Source organism: Colletotrichum aenigma, assembly GCF_013390185.1.
Source record: "Colletotrichum aenigma strain Cg56 chromosome Unknown KSG_Cg56_contig02, whole genome shotgun sequence".
Lineage (NCBI taxonomy): Eukaryota > Fungi > Ascomycota > Sordariomycetes > Glomerellales > Glomerellaceae > Colletotrichum > Colletotrichum aenigma.
The window spans coordinates 6,159,528-6,177,850 of NW_023500908.1; the positions used below are offsets into that span (position 1 = coordinate 6,159,528).

Below are 18,323 nucleotides of genomic sequence, written 5' to 3' on the forward strand. Positions count from 1 at the left end.
GTTCCCGCGCAATTGTGCTCTTTAGACGATTGAAGAACCATCCCTACCCATGCATTTGTTTTGTTTTGCAGCATGAGCGAAAGAGATGTTGTTACGCGAGAGGCTTCAAGGCAGATACACTTATAAGGAATTACCGTCGTCAGCCCCAACTTTACAGCCTCTGAACAGGCTAAGATCGCAGTGAGGATAAGCCAACAAGCACACCTACTACCAGGCCAGCCAGCCTGATTTGAATGTTATATACATGGTGCTGAACAAGCTGTTTCCTAATCCCTGAGGGTTTCCGAGCCAAACATCTTACAATCCATCAAATGCCACCGTAGCTAGCGTCACTCGATTCTTCTTTCGGTATCTACGCCCCTATCCATGGTTTCTTTTCAATGAACCAACCGTCAACTCGTAGAGTTCCTGCTCGGCCGGCGCAATCATGACGAAAGCCTGGAAGGAATACCGTGACACCATCACGAGGCTCTACATCACGGAGTCCCGGACTCTGGAGGAAGTCAAGGATATCATGCAGAGGGAGCATAGCTTCAAGGCATCGTAAGTTAACTTCCCTTCTGTTGGTCTTAGTCCCCACAACCAAATTGGCCACAACTCCTCCGAGGGCCTCTACAAGTGCAAAAAGATAATGGTGACAGTTGGGGGCCAGAGAAAGGAACCAACTAACCGTTTGCTCAGAACTAGGTCGTACCGCCAGCAGTTCGACAAGTGGCAACTGGGCAAATACAACTGCAAGAAACGCAACGTCCGCCGCCTGTCCCAGCAGAGCGGGATCCAGATAGAAGCAAGCCCGACCCTCATCGGCCTCGGCTCGCCGGACGACGGCGGCGGCCCCAACAGCCCGTCCCACAGTCTCGAGAGCATGAGCCCGGAGCTCGACCACGAGTCGTCGTACTACAGCCCCCAGGTCTCTGCCGGGATCTCCATGTACCAACAAGCCCACCACAGCTCGCAGATGCCTACCTGGGAGCATCACCAGCCCGAGAGGACGTGGGGACAGGTCCCCGCCGCTTCGCCCATGGGCTCGGGCCACCAGCAGACGGCGGGAGGCTCTCCCGGCCCGTCGCATCTCGATTTTGACGACATCCTGAGGCAGACCGCGCAGCAGACGGGCCACGGCGCGGAGATGCACTCGCCTCACCCTGTCCATCCACAGTCCTCGTACTCTGTCGTTCTCCGACCAGGAGAGCAGCCGGTTCAGCAGAACGCCAGGATCGCCCCTGAGTACCGATACAACCCGTATCCGTACCAGTCTGGCGCACGCTGCGGCTTTCGCAGGTGAAGCCTGGTTGGGGTTAGCATTGTCCGTGTCAGTCGGCCTTGCTGGCTGGGGGACTTGATGTGTAAAATTGTTTATTTCCCAGTCTGTTTGGGTTCGCGTGTTAGCTTTCCATGTTTTACAACCAGCGTTCACTTTGCTTTAAATGGCACAGGAGGAAACAAGGAACAGGAGGCTTGCTGGATCACAGGACACACAATGGCACCTGACTCCTTTCATTCTTTCTTTTAACAAAAAGGAAATGTGGGTTGGATATGCTTGTTTGAGCTAGGTCTTGATGTTCGTTCGTTTAGAACACACCTACTACACCCCCTTTATAAACAGAATCAAAATTGCAATTTTCCCCAGCCTACGTAACGCCAGCAATGCATCCACCGTCATGTGACCTTAAAGAACCGGAACCTATTTACATAAAGTCGTCGTCGTTGAAAGGCTCGTTCGTCTCCGGCCTCTTGTTTGAGAGATTCAGCCTCGCCGCGCTGTCCACCAAGCCGTAGGGATCGTGGACGTGCTTCTTGCCGTCGCCGCCTTCGGACCCGCCGCCGTCACCAGCCGCCGGCGCAGAGTTGGAGCGCACCTGCACCTTGACCTCGCCCGCGATACCGTCTACGCGGATGGTGGAGGTGGTGGTGCCGCCGGGCGGGGGCCGCAGGGAGGGCGCGGGGGCGAGGTTGACGAGCTCGCGGAAGAAGTTGTTGGCGGCCTCGCAGCCGTCGAGGAGCCACTTGAGGCAGATGGTGACGCGCTCCTTGGCGAAGGGGTTGTGGTCGTCGTAGGCGCAGCAGTTGAGGAGGGGCACGATGCCGTTGTGGTTGACCATCTGGTTCTGCACCTCCGGGTTGCCCGGCGAGGACTGGCCGGGCGGGGGCTGCAGGAGGGTCGCGAGGATGGTGAAGATCTGGCCCTTGATGCCGGACCAGGGGTACTTGTGCGCCGGGTCGGAGAGGGACGGCGGTGGCGGGGAGGGTGGGAGGCTCTCGTTTGTGGAGTAGGGGCGCTCGACGATCGGAGTGGAGCCGGCGCTGTTTTGCTGTTGCTGGTCTGGGGGAGTGGATGCGGGAGGAGGGCGGTTGCGGCTGGGGACGGCGTCGACGAGGGGCTTCTTGGGGACGCCCGCCTCGAGGCCGTTGAGGAGGGTGATGAGGTCGTAGACGGCCTCCCACTCGATGAGCTTCTTGCGGGACTCGGCGATTTCGGAGGCGGTGGTCAGGAAGTCGAGGTACTGGGCGAGGCCGTCCTTGGCGCGCTCCATGTCCCAGGTGTCGACGGGGAACTCGGCCGGGTCGACGTTCTCCTCGCGGATCTGGGCCTGGAGGTGCATGAGGGCGACGCACTCGGGGACGATGCGGGAGCGGAAGAAGCTGAAGAAGAACATGACGAGCTTGACGTCGCGGTCCTGGTCCTTCTTGTCCTGGGGCGGGTTGCTGATGCGGGAGCGGAAGATGTGGTTGACGAGGCGGAGGAGGACGGTCTGCGCCGGGGAGATGATGTCCTTGGGGATGCGGAGGGAGTTCCAGGCGTAGGGGACGAGCGCGGAGTGGTGCAGGGCCTCGATGAGCTGGGAGGTGATTTGGAAGATGAGAGACTGTTCGTCCTTCTCCCAGACGGCGATGAAGACGAGCATCTCGCGGAGGAGAGACTTGCCGCAGTCGAGGGCGAGAAACATGCGGCAGCGCGTCTTTTGGAGGTTCTCGCCGGCGTGGGTGAGGCCCGTGCCGGCAGAGTCGAGGATGCAGGATTTGACAATCATGTGGAGGGCCTCGATCTGCTTGGGGTCGAGGATGTTGGGAATCTCCGTGAGGAGGCCGGTCAAGGGTCCTTCGCCGTACGACTCATCGTCATCGATGTCGTCGTCGTCCATCATGTCGTCCAGGTTTTCCACGTGGTGGTAGTCCTCGGCATATTCCTCTGGCGAGCCTTCCGGGAGGTCTTCCGACTCCTCGACCTCGACAACCTCTGCCTCCTCACCCGAGCGCATGACGGGCATGGGTGTGTAGCGGTTAATGAGGTTGCTCTTGCAGTGCTCTGTCCGCTGCTTCGCAAAGTCGACGGAAGGCATGGCCACCTGCCAGCCTTCGTAGTTTGCGTCCCGGGCGCGCAACCACCATGTGTCGATTTCCCTCGAGACTCGGCAATACAGGCGGTCCTGCTCGAACTTGTCTTGGATTTCGGGGTCCCACGTCGGCGTCACGCGCTCGCCCTCCTTGTAGTTGTCTGCGCGAACCTTGACCTGGCCTTCTGGAAACCAGTTCCAGGCCAGGGGGGCAATCGGAGCCAGGACGCCGGGCGGGTTGTGAGACTTGTTCTGGGAGTAGTCTGTGAGGAGCTTGCGCGCCGTATCGCACATTCTGGAGTTGCGCTCAAGCCAGTGCTGGATTTCCGTCTTTGCGACGTCGACACGGAATCCAGAGCCATCGCCGAGACCGTCTTGAGGGTCGTCCAGCTGGGCGTCCTCATCAAAGAGAACGTCGTACCAAAATGACATTTTGTTCCGGTCGTTCTTGGCCGTCCAGTTGTGTGCTTGTTGGAGAGAGGTGACCAGAAGCTTCTTGTACATGTCTGTAATCTCATTCAACTTTGCGCGTGATGTCTCGTCCAGAATCTCGCCGTCGTAGCCCTTGCTCGTGACGTTAACACAGAGAATGATGGTCTGGTACACCATCTGGTCGAAGTGGACGGCGGCGCAGATATCCTGTGGAACCTCGGGCTCCGACGTCACCAGCAGGTTCCTCGCAATGTGCATGAGCTTGTTGAGGATAGAGAGGTCATCCTTGAGGCTGTGGTGGTTCTTTACAATGAGAGCCGTGCTCTCCTGCGGGGTGACGCCCTTCTCGGGGTCGTTGAGACTTGACAGCGGGCCTACTGAGCGTGTGGTGAGGCTGGGGATGGCGGCGCCGAAAATCTTTGTCAACCATATCCAAATCTCGACGTTTCGTGACAACGTTTCCCTGGTTCTTGTCAGATATGTCTCAGGGTTCCCAGGACGCAGAACTGAAGCAAGCTACCTCACATGCTTGAACGTGTGTGTCTTCTCAAGGGTCTTTGCTATCATGGATGAGACCCTGGCTGCGGTCTGGGGGCCCATGGGCGGTATGGTATAGTGGCCTTCGAGGCAGATGAGGGCGGCTGAGAAGCAGCGCTCCTCGATGGTCTCAGAGCCGGGCGTGCCATCGTCAAGTTCGAGGTCCGCCGGCAGCGACGGTGCTGTGTCTACCGTCATGGCCGCTGTGTCGTGAGATGGTGTGTGCTCCGTGGTAGTAAGGAAGTGAGTTTGGCAGTCACTTTTCAGACTAAAAGATGGGGTAGCGTGCGAGACTTGGTGAACATGGCAAGGGCACCGCCAGAGTAAATTCCAACAACCTTCGATTAGTAATTACGCTGGAAGTGAGATGAAGGCGGCGGAGGAAACTTTTGCATCAAGTCACAGTTCTCATGTAAAATCAAGATACGTCGAACGGGGTGGCGGCTCGAGGATGACAGACGGGGCAGGTCACCAACGAGGAAAATTTCCGCCCAAGTATCTTTGCACTCAAAATTGGTAAGCAGATACACACAGACCAACTGCCGGATCGAGGGCTCTGCTGAACCAGCGGAAGGTTCTAACAACGGGGAGACATTTGCCCAAGTTCAACTTGATCTTGACTTAGGTTGAGTTATTGAAATATTGCATCAGAAATCCCAACTTCTTCATGAGAAACCAACTTCATCTTGATCCATGCTACATATTCAACCTTGTGAGTCCTGTGCGAAGAATGCGAGCCTGTACGCCCGGATGCGACTGCTCTTCTGGGTTGAGAGCCCTGTGAAATTTTGGAGCGCCGGGCCCCCTGAAATCGGCCAATCGTGGGGCTTCTGCGCCTGTAGACCCCTCTATCGGCCGTGTCCGTCGTGGGCTCCGACGACCTCCCCTCGGCGGGGTAATTTTGCTGCAGTGTTCTGCCGTCCAACGCGAATTTGGGCCACTTGTGTGCGACGAGTCACGGCTTGACTCACCCGACAAGATAAATCCGTAAGTCCTCGGCCGTCAGATCTCGACCTACCGATCCCGCCACGATCTCGCTTCTTGCGTCTCGTCGAATTCCGCCGCAACTCCCCTCGACCACCGTTTACGACGTTTACGACTTTCATACCGACTTCAACATGGCGGAAGGCGCAACGGCCCAGGAGAGGTTCGCCCTCATCCAGGAGAACCTGGCTGAGGTCATGAACCCCGAGATCATTGAGAAGATTCTGGCCGAGGGACGCAACCCCAAGATCTACTGGGGTAAGCATACTTGAACTCTGTTCTTCCAGCTATGCTGTCATGCATTGGCTGACCAGATGCGCTGCAGGTACTGCGACCACCGGCAGACCGCACTGCGGTTACTTTGTCCCGGCCATCAAGCTGGCGCAATTCCTCGCTGCCGGCTGCGAGATGACGGTCCTCCTCGCCGATATCCACGGCTTCCTCGACAACCTCAAGGCCCCGATTGAGCTCGTCGAGCAGCGCGCCAAGTTCTACAAGTTCGCCATCACGAACATTCTCCAGGCCGTTGGAGTCTCCACCGAGAAGCTCAACTTCGTTCTGGGCAGCTCCTACCAGAAGAGCCCCGAGTACATTATGGATATCTACAAGATGAGCTCGCTCATCAGCGAAAGAGATGCGAAGAAGGCTGGTGCGGAGGTTGTGAAGCAGTCAGACGTGAGAGCACCCGTTCCATCGTGCCGGGAATTGGGCTAACACGACGGTAGAACGCCCCTATGAGCGGTCTGCTCTACCCCGTCCTTCAGGTCTGCGACGAGCAGCACCTGGGCGTTGATGCGCAATTTGGAGGTATTGGACCCTTTGACTTGTCTCTCACCACCCTCGACTGACTTCTGTAGGCATGGATCAGAGGAAGCTGTTCGCGGCGGCAACGGAATGGCTGCCCAAGATTGGTTACAAGGTCCGCGCGCATTTGCTGAATCCCATGGTTCCGGGTCTCAACGGCGGCAAGATGAGCGCAAGCGACCCTGGTAAGTCTGATGAGTGATTGCCGGCGTATGCACATGCTGACACGGCCCCTTAGACAGCAAGATCGACCTTCTCGATGCCCCTGAAGTCGTCCAGAAGAAGCTCCGCAAGGCTGAGTGTGTGCCCAAGGTCGCCGAGGGCAACGGTGTTTTGTCTTTTGTCGAGTACGTGCTGCTCCCCGCAGCCGCCCTGAAGGGCAAGAAGGAGTTCACCGTCGAGCGTGAGCGTGACGGCCTCGAGCCCCTGGTTTACACCGACATTGCTGCTATGCACGAGGACTACAAGAACGATGTGGTAAGTATAGGTTGTATCAACGCGGATTTTGACCGTACGCTAACACCCTGCAGTTGACGCCCCAGCTGCTGAAGCCGGCCGTCACAAAGGCTCTCAACGCGCTCTTGGCACCCATCCAAGCTTCCTTCCAGGCCTCCCAGGAGTGGCAGGAAGTCACAATCAAGGCCTACCCGCCGGTTGAGGATGACAAGAAGAAGAAGAAGAAGCAGCCCAAGGACAAGGGCTCTCGCTACCCCGGCGGAGCCAAGAAGGAGGATGGCGCGGCCAAGGAGACGGAATTGCCTGTGCGCCCAGCTGAGGAGAGCAAATAAATGACGACGCCCCGGTTTGCTTTGCATAGAAATGAATTTTGTCTGTATGTACTAGGGTTGGAGTTCGGATGAAGAACAGCAAAAAAGTCTAGAGAGCTAGATACCTCAGATGAAAAGAGCATATGAGAACCCCCCAACCCCTGTCCACAACCTGTCCGGAAGCTCAATTTTAGTGCTAACACCCCAGACCTCTTGATTCAAGATAACTCGTGTCTAGAGATGCATGCGCCCCAGGCATGATCTTCAACACGTGCTGAGAAGATTGGCCATCCAGGCGGGGGCATCTTGCTGACCATGAAGAAAATGCGGGACGCCCGGGAGGTCGCAATGGCGGGGCACTGAAGAAGTGCGTGGGATGGCGGGGTAAAATTCGGCGGGGTCCTTGAAAAAAAGGTTCGGTATTCTCACCATCCACCCAGGTCGTCACAATTCTATATCCGGTTGAGCTCGAAGCTGTCGTCTGTTTTGTCTTTGAATCTGTCATCTTAGAATCGTGATACCCCTTCCCCCGCGAAAACCAGCACCATAGACACAATGGCCGACCTTCCTACTACCTTCGACCGTAAGCAAGCTCCTCGACATGCTTTTGTCCCCTCCCTCAAGCTCCCGACCACGAATGCGCGCGCGCGCGCGACTGAGAACACGATGCTAACATCGCCTCACACCAGGCCCCGTCCACATCGCCGTCATCGGCGGCACCGGCCTCGGCAAGCTCGAGGGCTACACGCCCGTCGCCGCCCTGAACCCGACGACGCCCTGGGGCCAGCCGGCCTCCCCGATCATGATCCTCGAGCACGCCGGCGTGCCCATCGCCTTCCTCGCCCGCCACGGCCTGCACCACCAGTTCGCGCCGCACGAGGTGCCCGCCCGCGCCAACATCGCCGCCCTGCGCTCCATCGGCGTCCGCTGCGTCATCGCCTTCTCCGCCGTCGGCTCCCTGCAGGAGGAGATCAAGCCCATGGACTTCGTCGTCCCGGACCAGGTCATCGACCGCACCAAGGGCATCCGCCCCTTCACCTTCTTCGAGGGCGGCGTCGTCGGCCACGTCGGCTTCGCGGACCCCTTCGACAAGCGCCTGGCTGAGGTCGTGAAGAAGTGCGCCGCGCACATGCAGGGCGACGGCGTCGTGCTCCACGACAAGGGAACCATCATCTGCATGGGTAAGCAGTGCCTCCTCCCCCCCCCCCCCCCCCGTACGAACCGCCGAAGTTTGAGTCTTGCTGACACACACATCACACAGAGGGCCCCCAGTTCTCGACCCGCGCCGAGTCTCACATGTACCGCTCCTGGGGCGGCAGCGTCATCAACATGTCCGCCCTGCCCGAGGCCAAGCTCGCCCGCGAGGCCGAGATGGCCTACCAGATGATCTGCATGGCCACCGACTACGACTGCTGGCACTCGTTCGATGACGTCGACGTCGCCATGGTCATGAAGTACATGGCCGCCAACGGCGAGAACGCGAAGCGCCTCGTCGGCGGCGTCCTCGACGAGCTGGCCAAGCAGGAGCACAGCGAGATGGTCCTGGCCAAGCACTGGGAGGGCGCGTCCCAGGGCGCCGTCAAGTTCATGACCAAGCCCGAGGGCCGCAAGCCCGAGGCCATGAAGAACGTCGAGTTCCTGTTCCCCGGCTTCTGGAACTAAAGTTGCCCTTGCTGGCTGGGTTTGTTTTGTAGTTTGATGATGGAATTTCAGTACATGGTGTTAATATGGGTTGGCCAAAATGAGCGTGGACTTATATCATATGGACGCTTTATGAGCATAGACTTCCCCCGAGGCATCAACTGGCCGGGGTGAAAGATAGATCAGGAATAGAACAAGTTAAAGAGCGGTGCACATGAACACATGGTAGCGATGATGATGATGATGAATTCCGAGCCTTTTGACCCTGTTCTTTACGTGTACAATCAAAGGTCCAACGCCATGTCTAACGCCATTCTTGGACCCGAAGGAAGTCTACCTCAAAACCTCCGTTCCCAATCACATCAAGAGGTATAATGCCCGGACGCCCTTCTCCGCTGCCGCGATATGCCAAGGCCGTATATCCGTCCCCCTATCTACAATTCCCCTGGCCCGAGCTAGTGTACCAAGGCCCCTGAAATAAGTGAGCATCTCTCGCATCAGAGTCTCGCACAGCCGCGGGTTGCTATCCACGTGCAAGATGTTGACTTCCAAAAGCACTGGTGGATCTTCTAGTTTTGTTCCGCCGCGTTTGACTAGATACCCACTGATTATAGCAGGATTGAGCTCTCCTAGAGTTGACGAGTTGCTGAGTCGATGGGCAAGCACGGCACCCCACGTTTGATCCGTAACATCAAGAAGAATGGCGTCACCTTCGGCTGGTTCCGCGTTGCCGTCACCAGGGGTGCCTCCCGGCGTCGCGGCGTTTACGGGGTTGTTTTCCTTCATAGGTGTGGCGGGCGTCCCACTTTGCTCGGGAGAGAGTATTGATGCCTGCGGTGTTGACACCGGGGTGGTGTAGAATGCTGACGATGCTGTCACTGGTACTTTTATTGCCGGAGGAAGCAACTGTAGAGACGGGTTTGTGTCGACTGAGATCAACGTCAGGCTCATCGAGGCCATCGACTCGGTTTGCGCGAGACCTTGCCAGAAACCAATTTCCTGCTGGTCCATGGGCCCGCACTTTGTGATAATGATCCGCCAGTGTACCTTCCACTTGGAGATCAAATCATGTGTCGTATCCCATATCTCGTGGTAGACATCGTTAAGAGACGTTGAAAGTGGCTTGCCTTTGCGCCCGAGACTGTAAGATGCCGTCATTTGCTGGCATCCCCTGTTGTCGGTCCATGCTGCTGTAATCCACCTCTCGTCAATGCTTTGTGCATAAGCGATGTGCATGCAGGTGTTTTCGTGCATGACCGAAGACGAGGAGGTATTGGAGATCTTGAAATCGATGCCTCGTGGTAGTGACTGCTCCAGCATGATAGCTGGCGAGGGCATCGGCCCGCCAAACAATGTGCATCGATCATACGTCTCTATCGCTAGCTTGATGGCGTCGCTTGGTGTTGGTTCAACGATGCCCACAGGAGAAGTCAGAAAATCTAGAGGAACCAGCTGCAAAACAAGTTCATTGACAGGCGCTTGTCTCCTGTCAGTCAAAGACCTCTTGTGCATCTCGAAGAGCCGTTGGAACGCCGTGCATTCCTCCACGATCGACCCAGGGTGATCCGGAGGGTACACGAAGTACACAACAAAGTTCTTCTCCGTCACGTTTGCTGACAAGAGCCCCTGGTTCAAGGCCTCCATGCGATCATCCAGACTTGACCCAATGTGAGGGCTGACCGTGCCCGGAGAAGTAGCAATCTTGTCCGCTTCGAATGGCATCAGCCCGTCGGTCACCTTTGAGCTCGTAGGCAGGCGCTCGAACGAGCCCAGTTTCAGCAGCTCATAGACATTGCGCATCCGATCTAGGAACGCTGCGGCAACATCTGTCATGCCGTCCCAGTTCGGAAACACGCAGACAACGCTGACATTCTTCGTCCCTTGGGCAGGGCCGAGACCCAAGCTTTCCCAAAATTGAACGCTTGACGGAAGCACCGACAGTCTGGCTTCTGCGCGGCGGAGTTCCATGTGTGGCGCAGGGATTTGGAAAAGGTTGTTGGGCTTGGGCGGCTCAGCATTCGAATCTCTCTGCGGAACTGGCCTTGGGTGCAGTCTGTTAGGCTGCCCTAGCAACGGCACGTCAGGGACCTCCACGACACCTTTGAAGTTGCAGGTGTTGAACTCGCCGAGGCAAGCAGGGACAACTTCTCGCAGAGTCTGTAGAGCGGTGCGACTCAATGATGACAGCTGTCGACGAGTTTCTGATATGATGGCCGTGTTCAGAGTGTTGGCTTGCGAATCGCGGATCTTCAAGTTACCAGTGACCGCTTGCTCAGTCACAATCTGAGCGATTGTCACCATGTCCTCATCTGTTAGTGAAAGATAAATCGGCAGTGCCTCAGCATCCTCAAAGTACTTTGTTATCGACACCTCTGTTGCCTCGACTTTGGCTAGTTTAGGGAGTTCCAGGGCCAAGGTGGGATCAGAGTCTTCGACAGACTCAATGTCCTTCAACGAGGTAACGTGAGAAACCACATCGTCGTCGAAATTCAGTCTTCTAATGCTTGATTTGAACGGAGACGCTGGCTCATCTGTCGTTGAGCTTGCGTCATCCTGGTCAGACACCAAGCTCACATCGTCCGCATCGGATGCGAAGTCATCCATCTTTGCAGGACTCGTGTTCAAGGTTGCGTTTTCAAGACCGCCGGTAATCGTACGGATGACCACACTCGTTTGCTCTGAGTGCTTCAGCTGCTTCCTCTGTTTCCCGTGTCTCCGTAGGTAGTCGGTTGTAGGCGGACCTTGAGAACCAGGCTGCGTGATCGACTCTTGCACCAACCCGCGGGTGACTGGATTGCAGTCAAAACGGCCCCCTTGCTCGTACTTTTTGTTGACAGAGGGAAGCACTGGATCGAAGCCTACGCTGTCAAAGACGCTGCCTTTCCTTGGAGGTGTTCTGCTTGGAGCAGAGTCGATGTCTCCCAAGGATGCCCGGACCCTTTTGTAAACCGTATCGGGGCCAAAAGGGCTCGACTCTCTCTTGGTACCGGCAGCCTTTTCTGTGCTAGGTCTTTGCTTTCCCTCGTCCATGAGTGTGCTCCTGGCATGCTTGAGTTCGGGCTTGGTGAAAATTGGTGGACTCGGCTCGGGCTTTGTATACTCAATCGGGGGAGCAGCCATTTTCGCAGGCTCAGGCAGCGGAGGCGGAAGCACTGGAGGCATCGAAGGTGCATCTGACATGCCCATATCAGGGAGACCCGAGAGATCTAGATCATCGCCGGGTTGCTCATCAAAGAAGCTGAAATCAGCATCCGTTATGTCGGCATCGCCGAACATATCCGGGCCCATGTCTCCAAAGAGGTTGTCGCTCTCGCCCCCCAGGAATGAATCTGCTCTTGGCTTGTTGTCATTCGAGTTCCACCCGCCATCACCGTACGATTCATTATGTTGACTGGTATGCGGCACCGCAGTTTCAGGCATGGTGACATCTGCCATGGCGGTATCGATATCGACGATGGCTACGGTCGCATTCGGAGCCCCTGGGCTGGAGGTGGTGCCGTCTAGCGAGGGCGTGATTCCTAGAGGATTCTGAACTCCGTCAGGAGGGGTCGGATACATTGCACCTACGGCCGCTGCATTGCTCGCGCGCCTTAAACCTAAAGGCGAATGTCCATTGGGTTGCTGTGGTGGGACGGCCGCGGGAGTCTCTTTTGTTGCTGCAGTCTCCCTCTCCTTTTTCCGCTTGGTGACTTTTTCTTCTCTGTCAGTTCCGAGCTGAAACCAGGTTCTAGCTTCGCTTAGAAAGTCTGCAGTCTCCTCGTGGGCCAGCAATGCGGTATCTCCTAGACCATGATTTCGCGCCAGGATCACTGACTTTTTGCGGAAGCAGAGGGCAGCCGGCCATGATATCGTAGCCATTGTTGACGGGAGTGGTGTTGATTTGCCGTCTCCTGATTTTCGGCGGATCATCTGAAGTGCTATCCAGGGGCAAGACTGAAGCAACGTTGGGGACAGCCCACGGGACTGGAGGATCTTGATGCATGTGTCTCTCCATTGTGATGATTTAGCATCCGCGCCCCTCCAGAGTTGAGTATCTGGAGTTTGTCCAAGACCAAGCTCTGGATATGATAAGCCGCCGCCCATGAATCCTTGATAATTTGCTAGAACGCCGAACGGGGCCGCCAAGATCTGAGAGCCCAACACAATCTGCCCCGGACTTGATGGCTCGTTCACTGACAGCAGACCTTCACAACACGACAATGACAAGCTCATAACCAACGCACCCGTAGTCGTCAGATAAATGCGGAAGGTTCCGACGACTGCTGAATCAGAATCGAGAGCCCGGTCGGACTGGTTTTCGCGGGAGACTTTAGCGGGAAAAAGGACCGTTCGGTAGTTGACAGGTATCGCGCAAATGCGGCTACAGAAAGCTGCGGAAACGGTCGACAAGAGAGCCGTAACAAAATGCTCGTATGCGTCCTTCAGAGGCACAGAGCCTGTACCCTTCGCATCGGGTCCTCCGGCTGAGGCGGGCTTTGAATCGGGATCGGAAGAGCTTGGCGGCCCAGAGCCTGCGTTCTGCGAATTCCGAAGTGACATGTCAAGGGCCGAGTTACTTGATGAAGAGCTTGTGGGGGTATTTGCAGCTTGCTGACCCGGTGCGCGTCCTTTGAACAGACTGACCGGTTCGAATGAACCATCCTCGACCATCAACAGCGTCGCACCTTCGACTTCGATAGTGTTGCCCAAAGCCCCATTATTGTCGTCGGTAGCCGTCGCTCCTTTCCCCGGCACATGGAAATACCATAGCACGCGCCTGGTCGCATCATAGTAAACGATGTGGCCGCGGTTCCGTAGTTCGGTCTCGACATCGGCAGCAGCCGAGGGGAAGGTTTGCGCGTGCTCCTGAGAAGGTTCGTAAACTCGGAAAACGATCGAGGAGATGTTATTCTGAAGGAGATAAGTCAGCCACTTAAAATTGTGTAGGAAGTGATGTGACGCACATTTAATAAGGTATTAGTATCGTATTCGCTTGTGTCCATGTCGACGGTCAAGTCTCGCAAATGCGGGATTCGATCCGTGTCGCAACATCAACTCCCTCAGTCGCTAAAGCTCCCGGAGGCTGCAGGAGCCGGTTGAAATCCAAGAAAATGCAGTCATAAAATATCAACGTCTTTCTGGCATCGATTGGAGCGAAATAAGCGATTCAAGGAGCTTTCGGAAGGGTTGTCGGCTGGATTTCGCGAAGTCATCGACTCCATCTCCGTGGGTCGAAAGCGCGACCAAAGTACCGGCTGCTCGGCATCAACCGAGTCCAAGACTGGTCCAGTACCGACAGGAAGTATGCGATAGAAGTTTCCAGGCGGTTGTTATCGAGATGATGGAGCACCGGGAAGCGTCGATGCTCGATCGTCGAGGTCGTCGTTGGGGGGGGAGGTTGTCGGGTCTTTCGCAACGATTACTGCGTGTTCAGCAACCAGGTCTGGCCGGGTCGGGATAGCGGCGGAAATTCAGTTCAGCACGGTCACTGACAAGCAGCAGACTGGAACCTCAGGGAGCAGTTCGTTCGGCTGAACGCCTGTAATAGTGCACTAACAGGGTCCTGTTGGATCGGAAGACGGACGCGGTTTCAGCCAATCACTGCTGCCCACCCGCTAAAAGTCCCTGTCCAGCGGTCGGGATACACGCTAATGCAGCGTCGCCTGATTCGGCGGGGGGCCGGTCGGAAACAGGACTTACTTTTCCACCGCCTCACCGAGCTGGTGGGCCAGGTGTGGCTCCCGCCCACCGACGCACCGGCCACCGCGTTCTTATCTTATCAGAACTTTTTTTTTCTGGCTCCCCTCGGTCGCAGATTTCCTTCGTCCTTCGTCGCATCGTCGCGCAGAAACCGACCGACCAGTGTTTTCCGCCTCCGGCCTACAGTCAAGATGCAATTGACAAACCCCGGCACCGTTCCGGTCTACACCATCTCTGGTGCTTCGACAGCAAGGCCTTTGCCTGACTGGTTGGCCAGGCGCAGAAAGAGATCACTCAAGAACGACCCCGAATACGCAAACCGAGTCGAGCTTCTGCAGGATTTCGAATTCGAGGAGGCGAGCACATGCATCCAGGTCAGCGAGGATGGTGACTGGGCCGTCAGTGCCGGAACCTACAAGCCTCAAATCCACGTCCACAACCTGCCGCAACTGTCTCTCTCGTTCGCGCGTCATACCAACTCTCTCACGGAGAAGTTGGCCATTCTCTCTTCCGACTACTCAAAGACTCTGCTTCTCCAAGATGACCGACGACTCGAGTTCCACACCCCGATGGGCTGCCACTACACGATCAGGATACCTCGGTATGGAAGAGATTTGCTGTACGACAGGCATTCGGCGGAGGCCCTTGTACCGGCCGTCGGAGTTGATTCAGACGGATTGGGAGAGGTGTTCCGGTTGAATCTCGAGATTGGAAGATTCATGAAGTCGTTCCAGATTGATGTTGGTGGGGATGAAGAAGGAGCTGGCTTGCAAGGTGGCATCGAGGCCGGCAGTGTAAACGCTGCTGCTTTGGCCGAGAAGTCACACGGCCTGGCTGCATTTGGAACATCGCTTGGCACTGTTGAATTCTGGGACGCCAGGTCGAAGTCTAGAGTTGCACGTCTTGGTTGCCAAGAGGGAGCGATTACTGCACTTGACTTCAACGCCTCAGGCCTTTCGATTGCCACTGGATCTGCCAACGGCATGGTTCAGCTGTTTGATCTGCGTCGCCCTGTACCTCTTCTCACCAAGGACCAAGGGTACGGCTTCCCGATCAAGAAGTTGATTCACATGACAACTGCGTCTCAGGAGAAGAAGGTTCTGTCCGCCGACAAGAGAATCATCAAGATTTGGGACGAGACGGACGGCACGCCCTGGACATCGGTTGAGCCTATTGTGGACATCAACGACATGTAAGTCTAAGAGGCCGAACGGTGGAATGACTTTGCTAACCATACTGTAGTGCCTGGTGCAAGGACACTGGTATGCTTCTGACTGCCAACGAAGGCAAGCAACAACACTCTTTCTTCGTTCCCAGCCTGGGTCCGGCCCCGAGATGGTGCTCCTTCTTGGACAACATGGTCGAGGAAATGGCCGAGGAGGTCCGCACCGAAACTTATGACAACTACAAGTTCTTGACGCTGCCCGAACTCAAGCAACTCAGCATGGAACACCTTATCGGCAAGACCAATCTTCTCAGGCCATACATGCACGGATACTTTGTGGCCTCCAAGCTTTACGAGCAGGCAAGGCTCATCGCCAACCCCTATGTCTGGGAGGAGGAGAGGACGAAGCGCATCCAAGAGAAGGTCGAGAAGGAGCGTGCCAGCAGAATCAGAGGCAACAAGAAGGTCAAGGTCAACCAGAAGCTTGCCGACAAGCTGCTCAAGAGGCAGGAGAACAGAGAGGTTGTGGACACAAAGGCCGGTGTACTGGGCGACGAGCGTTTCGCCAAGCTCTTCGAGGACGAGGCGTTCGCCGTCGACGAGACCAGTTACGAGTTCCGCGCTCTCAACCCAAGCACCACCGTCGCCGCTCCGGATACTCACGAAGTGGGTGTCAGCTCTGCTGCCAGACCTGCTGAGGCGCCCAAGGTAGGATTGGGCAAGAAGGCTCAATCCCAGGCAGCAGAGATGACGATGAAGGTGTCTTCCTCCAACCAGAAGCATGGAGGAAGAGAAAGGGACACCGCGTTGGGTTCCCGTGTGCAGAAGTCGGGACGCATCGGCAAGATGAACCGTGGAGAGGCTTTCGGCGAGAAGCAAGTCACGTTCGTCCCGGACAAGAAGAAGAAGGGCCGTGGCCCGCCCCAGCAACAAGAGGAGAGCGCACCCAAGGAGAAGAAGAGGTTTGACGCAAGAAGAAGCGCAAGCACGAATACATTCAGAAGGCTATAAGAAACCGCTATGAGTATCCCAGGGTTTAAGTAATGGTACAAGAAAGGGCTTTTCTATCCCTCGAGCAGATCCCGGCTGCCAGATTTCGTCAATCATCCAGTTTCTAAACCCCGCATCAAACGACCCATTACACCGGCACCAAGCCAGTTGGCGGTCTTCGACCCGACATACCATTCCTATCCTTCAGCGTAGGGTTTACTTCCGACCCCATCTCATCAGCTTTCGCTTCTTCTCGGCCTGCGCCAGTCCCTTCTCGAGGTCCTCTGGACGGAGTCTCGGCGTTGGGGGCACATCGTCAAGTCTAGCGCGGCCGCGGTGGCTGCGTGGTGGAGAGTTCGACTCCTTGACTGACTTGGGAAACTCGGTCCTCCGCGGCGTGAGAGCGGTTACCACTTTCCTGGCCGACTTCCGCATAGTCTCCCTAATCTTCCACTCGCGCTTCTTGGCGATGTAAAACAGCACAGCCATTCCGACTGTACAAGTAAAGGCTGGTTAGCAAAATGGTTTCTTAAAGGCGTTGGTTTTTTGTTTTCAAAAAGGGTCCACATACTTCCGAGAGCACCAACGATGGAAACAACCACGATGATGGCAATCATGGCTTGGGATGAAAGCCCGACAGCGCCGGGGCTGTCTCCAGCAGCGCCGGCATCGTTGTCAACGCCGCTTGAGCCGCTCGCATCGCCGGCGGCATCCGGATAATAGGTCTCGGTCGCCAAAGGAAAGTAGTTGGAGGTCGTGGCCGCCATGGTGTTCAACTGCGTACCGCTCTCAGAGAGGGACCAGTGTACAAACTCAAAATGTTGGCGGGAAGAAGAGGCACAGTCAGGCTGGAAAAGGAAAAAACGGCGTCAGAATCGTATGAGTAGAGAGAAAAGCTGAACAAAATCGAAGAGATACCCGGCGCCACGAATGTGGCCCAACTCAGTATTTACATGTTCAACCACCGAGAAAACCCTTTGATGGAGCCCAGCGCCAATGGTTTCCCCCTCTCCTGCAGCCAGCCTACCAGCGTATTCCCCTCAAAGCAATGAATGTGATGAACGAGAATGGCCCCCATGGAAGTGCATGTGCTTTACGACGGCAGTTGAGCGTGACGTGGGGCACGTATGGAAGCAGGAACCGTGTTGAGACACCCTGCTGTTGCCAATGGGACGCCTGGGCCCAAGACGGTCGAAATAGGCTCGCGATGCTCCCATTGGTGTTGAGCGGCCTCGAAGCGCCGGCACACGGCGCTTTCACATCGGAGCCGGGGTGCGGTAGCCAATCAGCGGGCGGGGCCTGGGATTCGGGCGGCACGAATTTCAGGGGGCCAGGGGGGGACCTGAATCAACCCCGGCTTCCTTATTCTCACCACCTGCATAGCTCGCCTGCACGGTTGACGATGGGCACTCATATGCAGCCGGTCACGGCAGTGGCTGCAATATCGACAAGCTTAACTGTGTGATGGGGAGGGGTTGCGCATCTTGTTGACTTGACGAGCATGCGGTGTGATGGGCCGTTGGCTGGTGACTGTGGTTTTCTATCGCGAAGTCTCTGTTGGTTGCTCGCTCAGCGTTGTCTGTGATGGCTTATGCACGCTCTGTCACTATCACGACGACGCCTGCGGGATATCAGGATGACCAGAGCGGAGGAAATCAGCAATGCATGCACTCCACGGCGCATCGTTTGGCCGTCAGATTCGGCCTTCATTCGGCGTCTGGCGATGATGCCCTCAAAGTATCACTTGCCGCCAGTCTCTTTCGCCGTCAAAAAATTCTTGGTATATTTGGCATTCCTTGGCTTCCACGTCGGGATTCTAAAAATGGACCATGGCCTCGGCCGATCACCTCGGCGGACGACCATTCAAGCTGGGGTTTCGGTGCTGGGGCCGTGTCGACCACTCAAGAAACCCTGAATATCGGAGGTGGATCGCCGGGTCGGAGGTCGAGAGGCCTTCTCGTCTGTCTTACCTGCAGTCCTGCCCTCGGA

The 18,323-nt window shown here is 56.3% G+C and overlaps 7 protein-coding genes across 7 annotated transcripts; 4 read left to right on the forward strand and 3 right to left on the reverse strand.

The window, feature by feature from the left end:
• Positions 1–427: 427 nt before the first annotated feature.
• CGCA056_v003678 (uncharacterized protein) lies at positions 428–1,285 on the forward strand (the record flags this gene model as incomplete). The annotated part of the gene is made up of 2 exons (XM_037318935.1): positions 428–543; positions 682–1,285. The coding sequence occupies 2 exons, from the start codon at positions 428–430 to the stop codon at positions 1,283–1,285; spliced, it is 720 nt and encodes a 239-aa protein (XP_037183135.1).
• Positions 1,286–1,688: 403 nt separating this feature from the next.
• On the reverse strand, positions 1,689–4,502 carry CGCA056_v003679 (uncharacterized protein; the record flags this gene model as incomplete). Its single annotated transcript, XM_037318936.1, has 2 exons — positions 1,689–4,230; positions 4,288–4,502. 2 exons carry the CDS (start codon positions 4,500–4,502, stop codon positions 1,689–1,691), a joined length of 2,757 nt encoding a protein of 918 aa, XP_037183134.1.
• Positions 4,503–5,422: 920 nt separating this feature from the next.
• CGCA056_v003680 (Tyrosine--tRNA ligase) lies at positions 5,423–6,880 on the forward strand (the record flags this gene model as incomplete). Its single annotated transcript, XM_037318937.1, has 6 exons — positions 5,423–5,546; positions 5,614–5,963; positions 6,014–6,095; positions 6,146–6,277; positions 6,331–6,569; positions 6,623–6,880. 6 exons carry the CDS (start codon positions 5,423–5,425, stop codon positions 6,878–6,880), a joined length of 1,185 nt encoding a protein of 394 aa, XP_037183617.1.
• Positions 6,881–7,414: 534 nt separating this feature from the next.
• CGCA056_v003681 (S-methyl-5'-thioadenosine phosphorylase) lies at positions 7,415–8,521 on the forward strand (the record flags this gene model as incomplete). The annotated part of the gene is made up of 3 exons (XM_037318938.1): positions 7,415–7,442; positions 7,549–8,040; positions 8,121–8,521. 3 exons carry the CDS (start codon positions 7,415–7,417, stop codon positions 8,519–8,521), a joined length of 921 nt encoding a protein of 306 aa, XP_037183618.1.
• Positions 8,522–8,857: 336 nt separating this feature from the next.
• Positions 8,858–13,482, reverse strand: SSN2 (Mediator of RNA polymerase II transcription subunit 13; the record flags this gene model as incomplete). The annotated part of the gene is made up of 2 exons (XM_037318939.1): positions 8,858–13,390; positions 13,444–13,482. The coding sequence occupies 2 exons, from the start codon at positions 13,480–13,482 to the stop codon at positions 8,858–8,860; spliced, it is 4,572 nt and encodes a 1,523-aa protein (XP_037183619.1).
• An 888-nt stretch (positions 13,483–14,370) lies between these two features.
• On the forward strand, positions 14,371–16,355 carry ENP2 (Ribosome biogenesis protein ENP2; the record flags this gene model as incomplete). Its single annotated transcript, XM_037318940.1, has 2 exons — positions 14,371–15,371; positions 15,422–16,355. The coding sequence occupies 2 exons, from the start codon at positions 14,371–14,373 to the stop codon at positions 16,353–16,355; spliced, it is 1,935 nt and encodes a 644-aa protein (XP_037183620.1).
• Positions 16,356–16,550: 195 nt separating this feature from the next.
• Positions 16,551–17,101, reverse strand: CGCA056_v003684 (uncharacterized protein; the record flags this gene model as incomplete). The annotated part of the gene is made up of 2 exons (XM_037318941.1): positions 16,551–16,828; positions 16,906–17,101. The coding sequence occupies 2 exons, from the start codon at positions 17,099–17,101 to the stop codon at positions 16,551–16,553; spliced, it is 474 nt and encodes a 157-aa protein (XP_037183613.1).
• Positions 17,102–18,323: the final 1,222 nt, after the last annotated feature.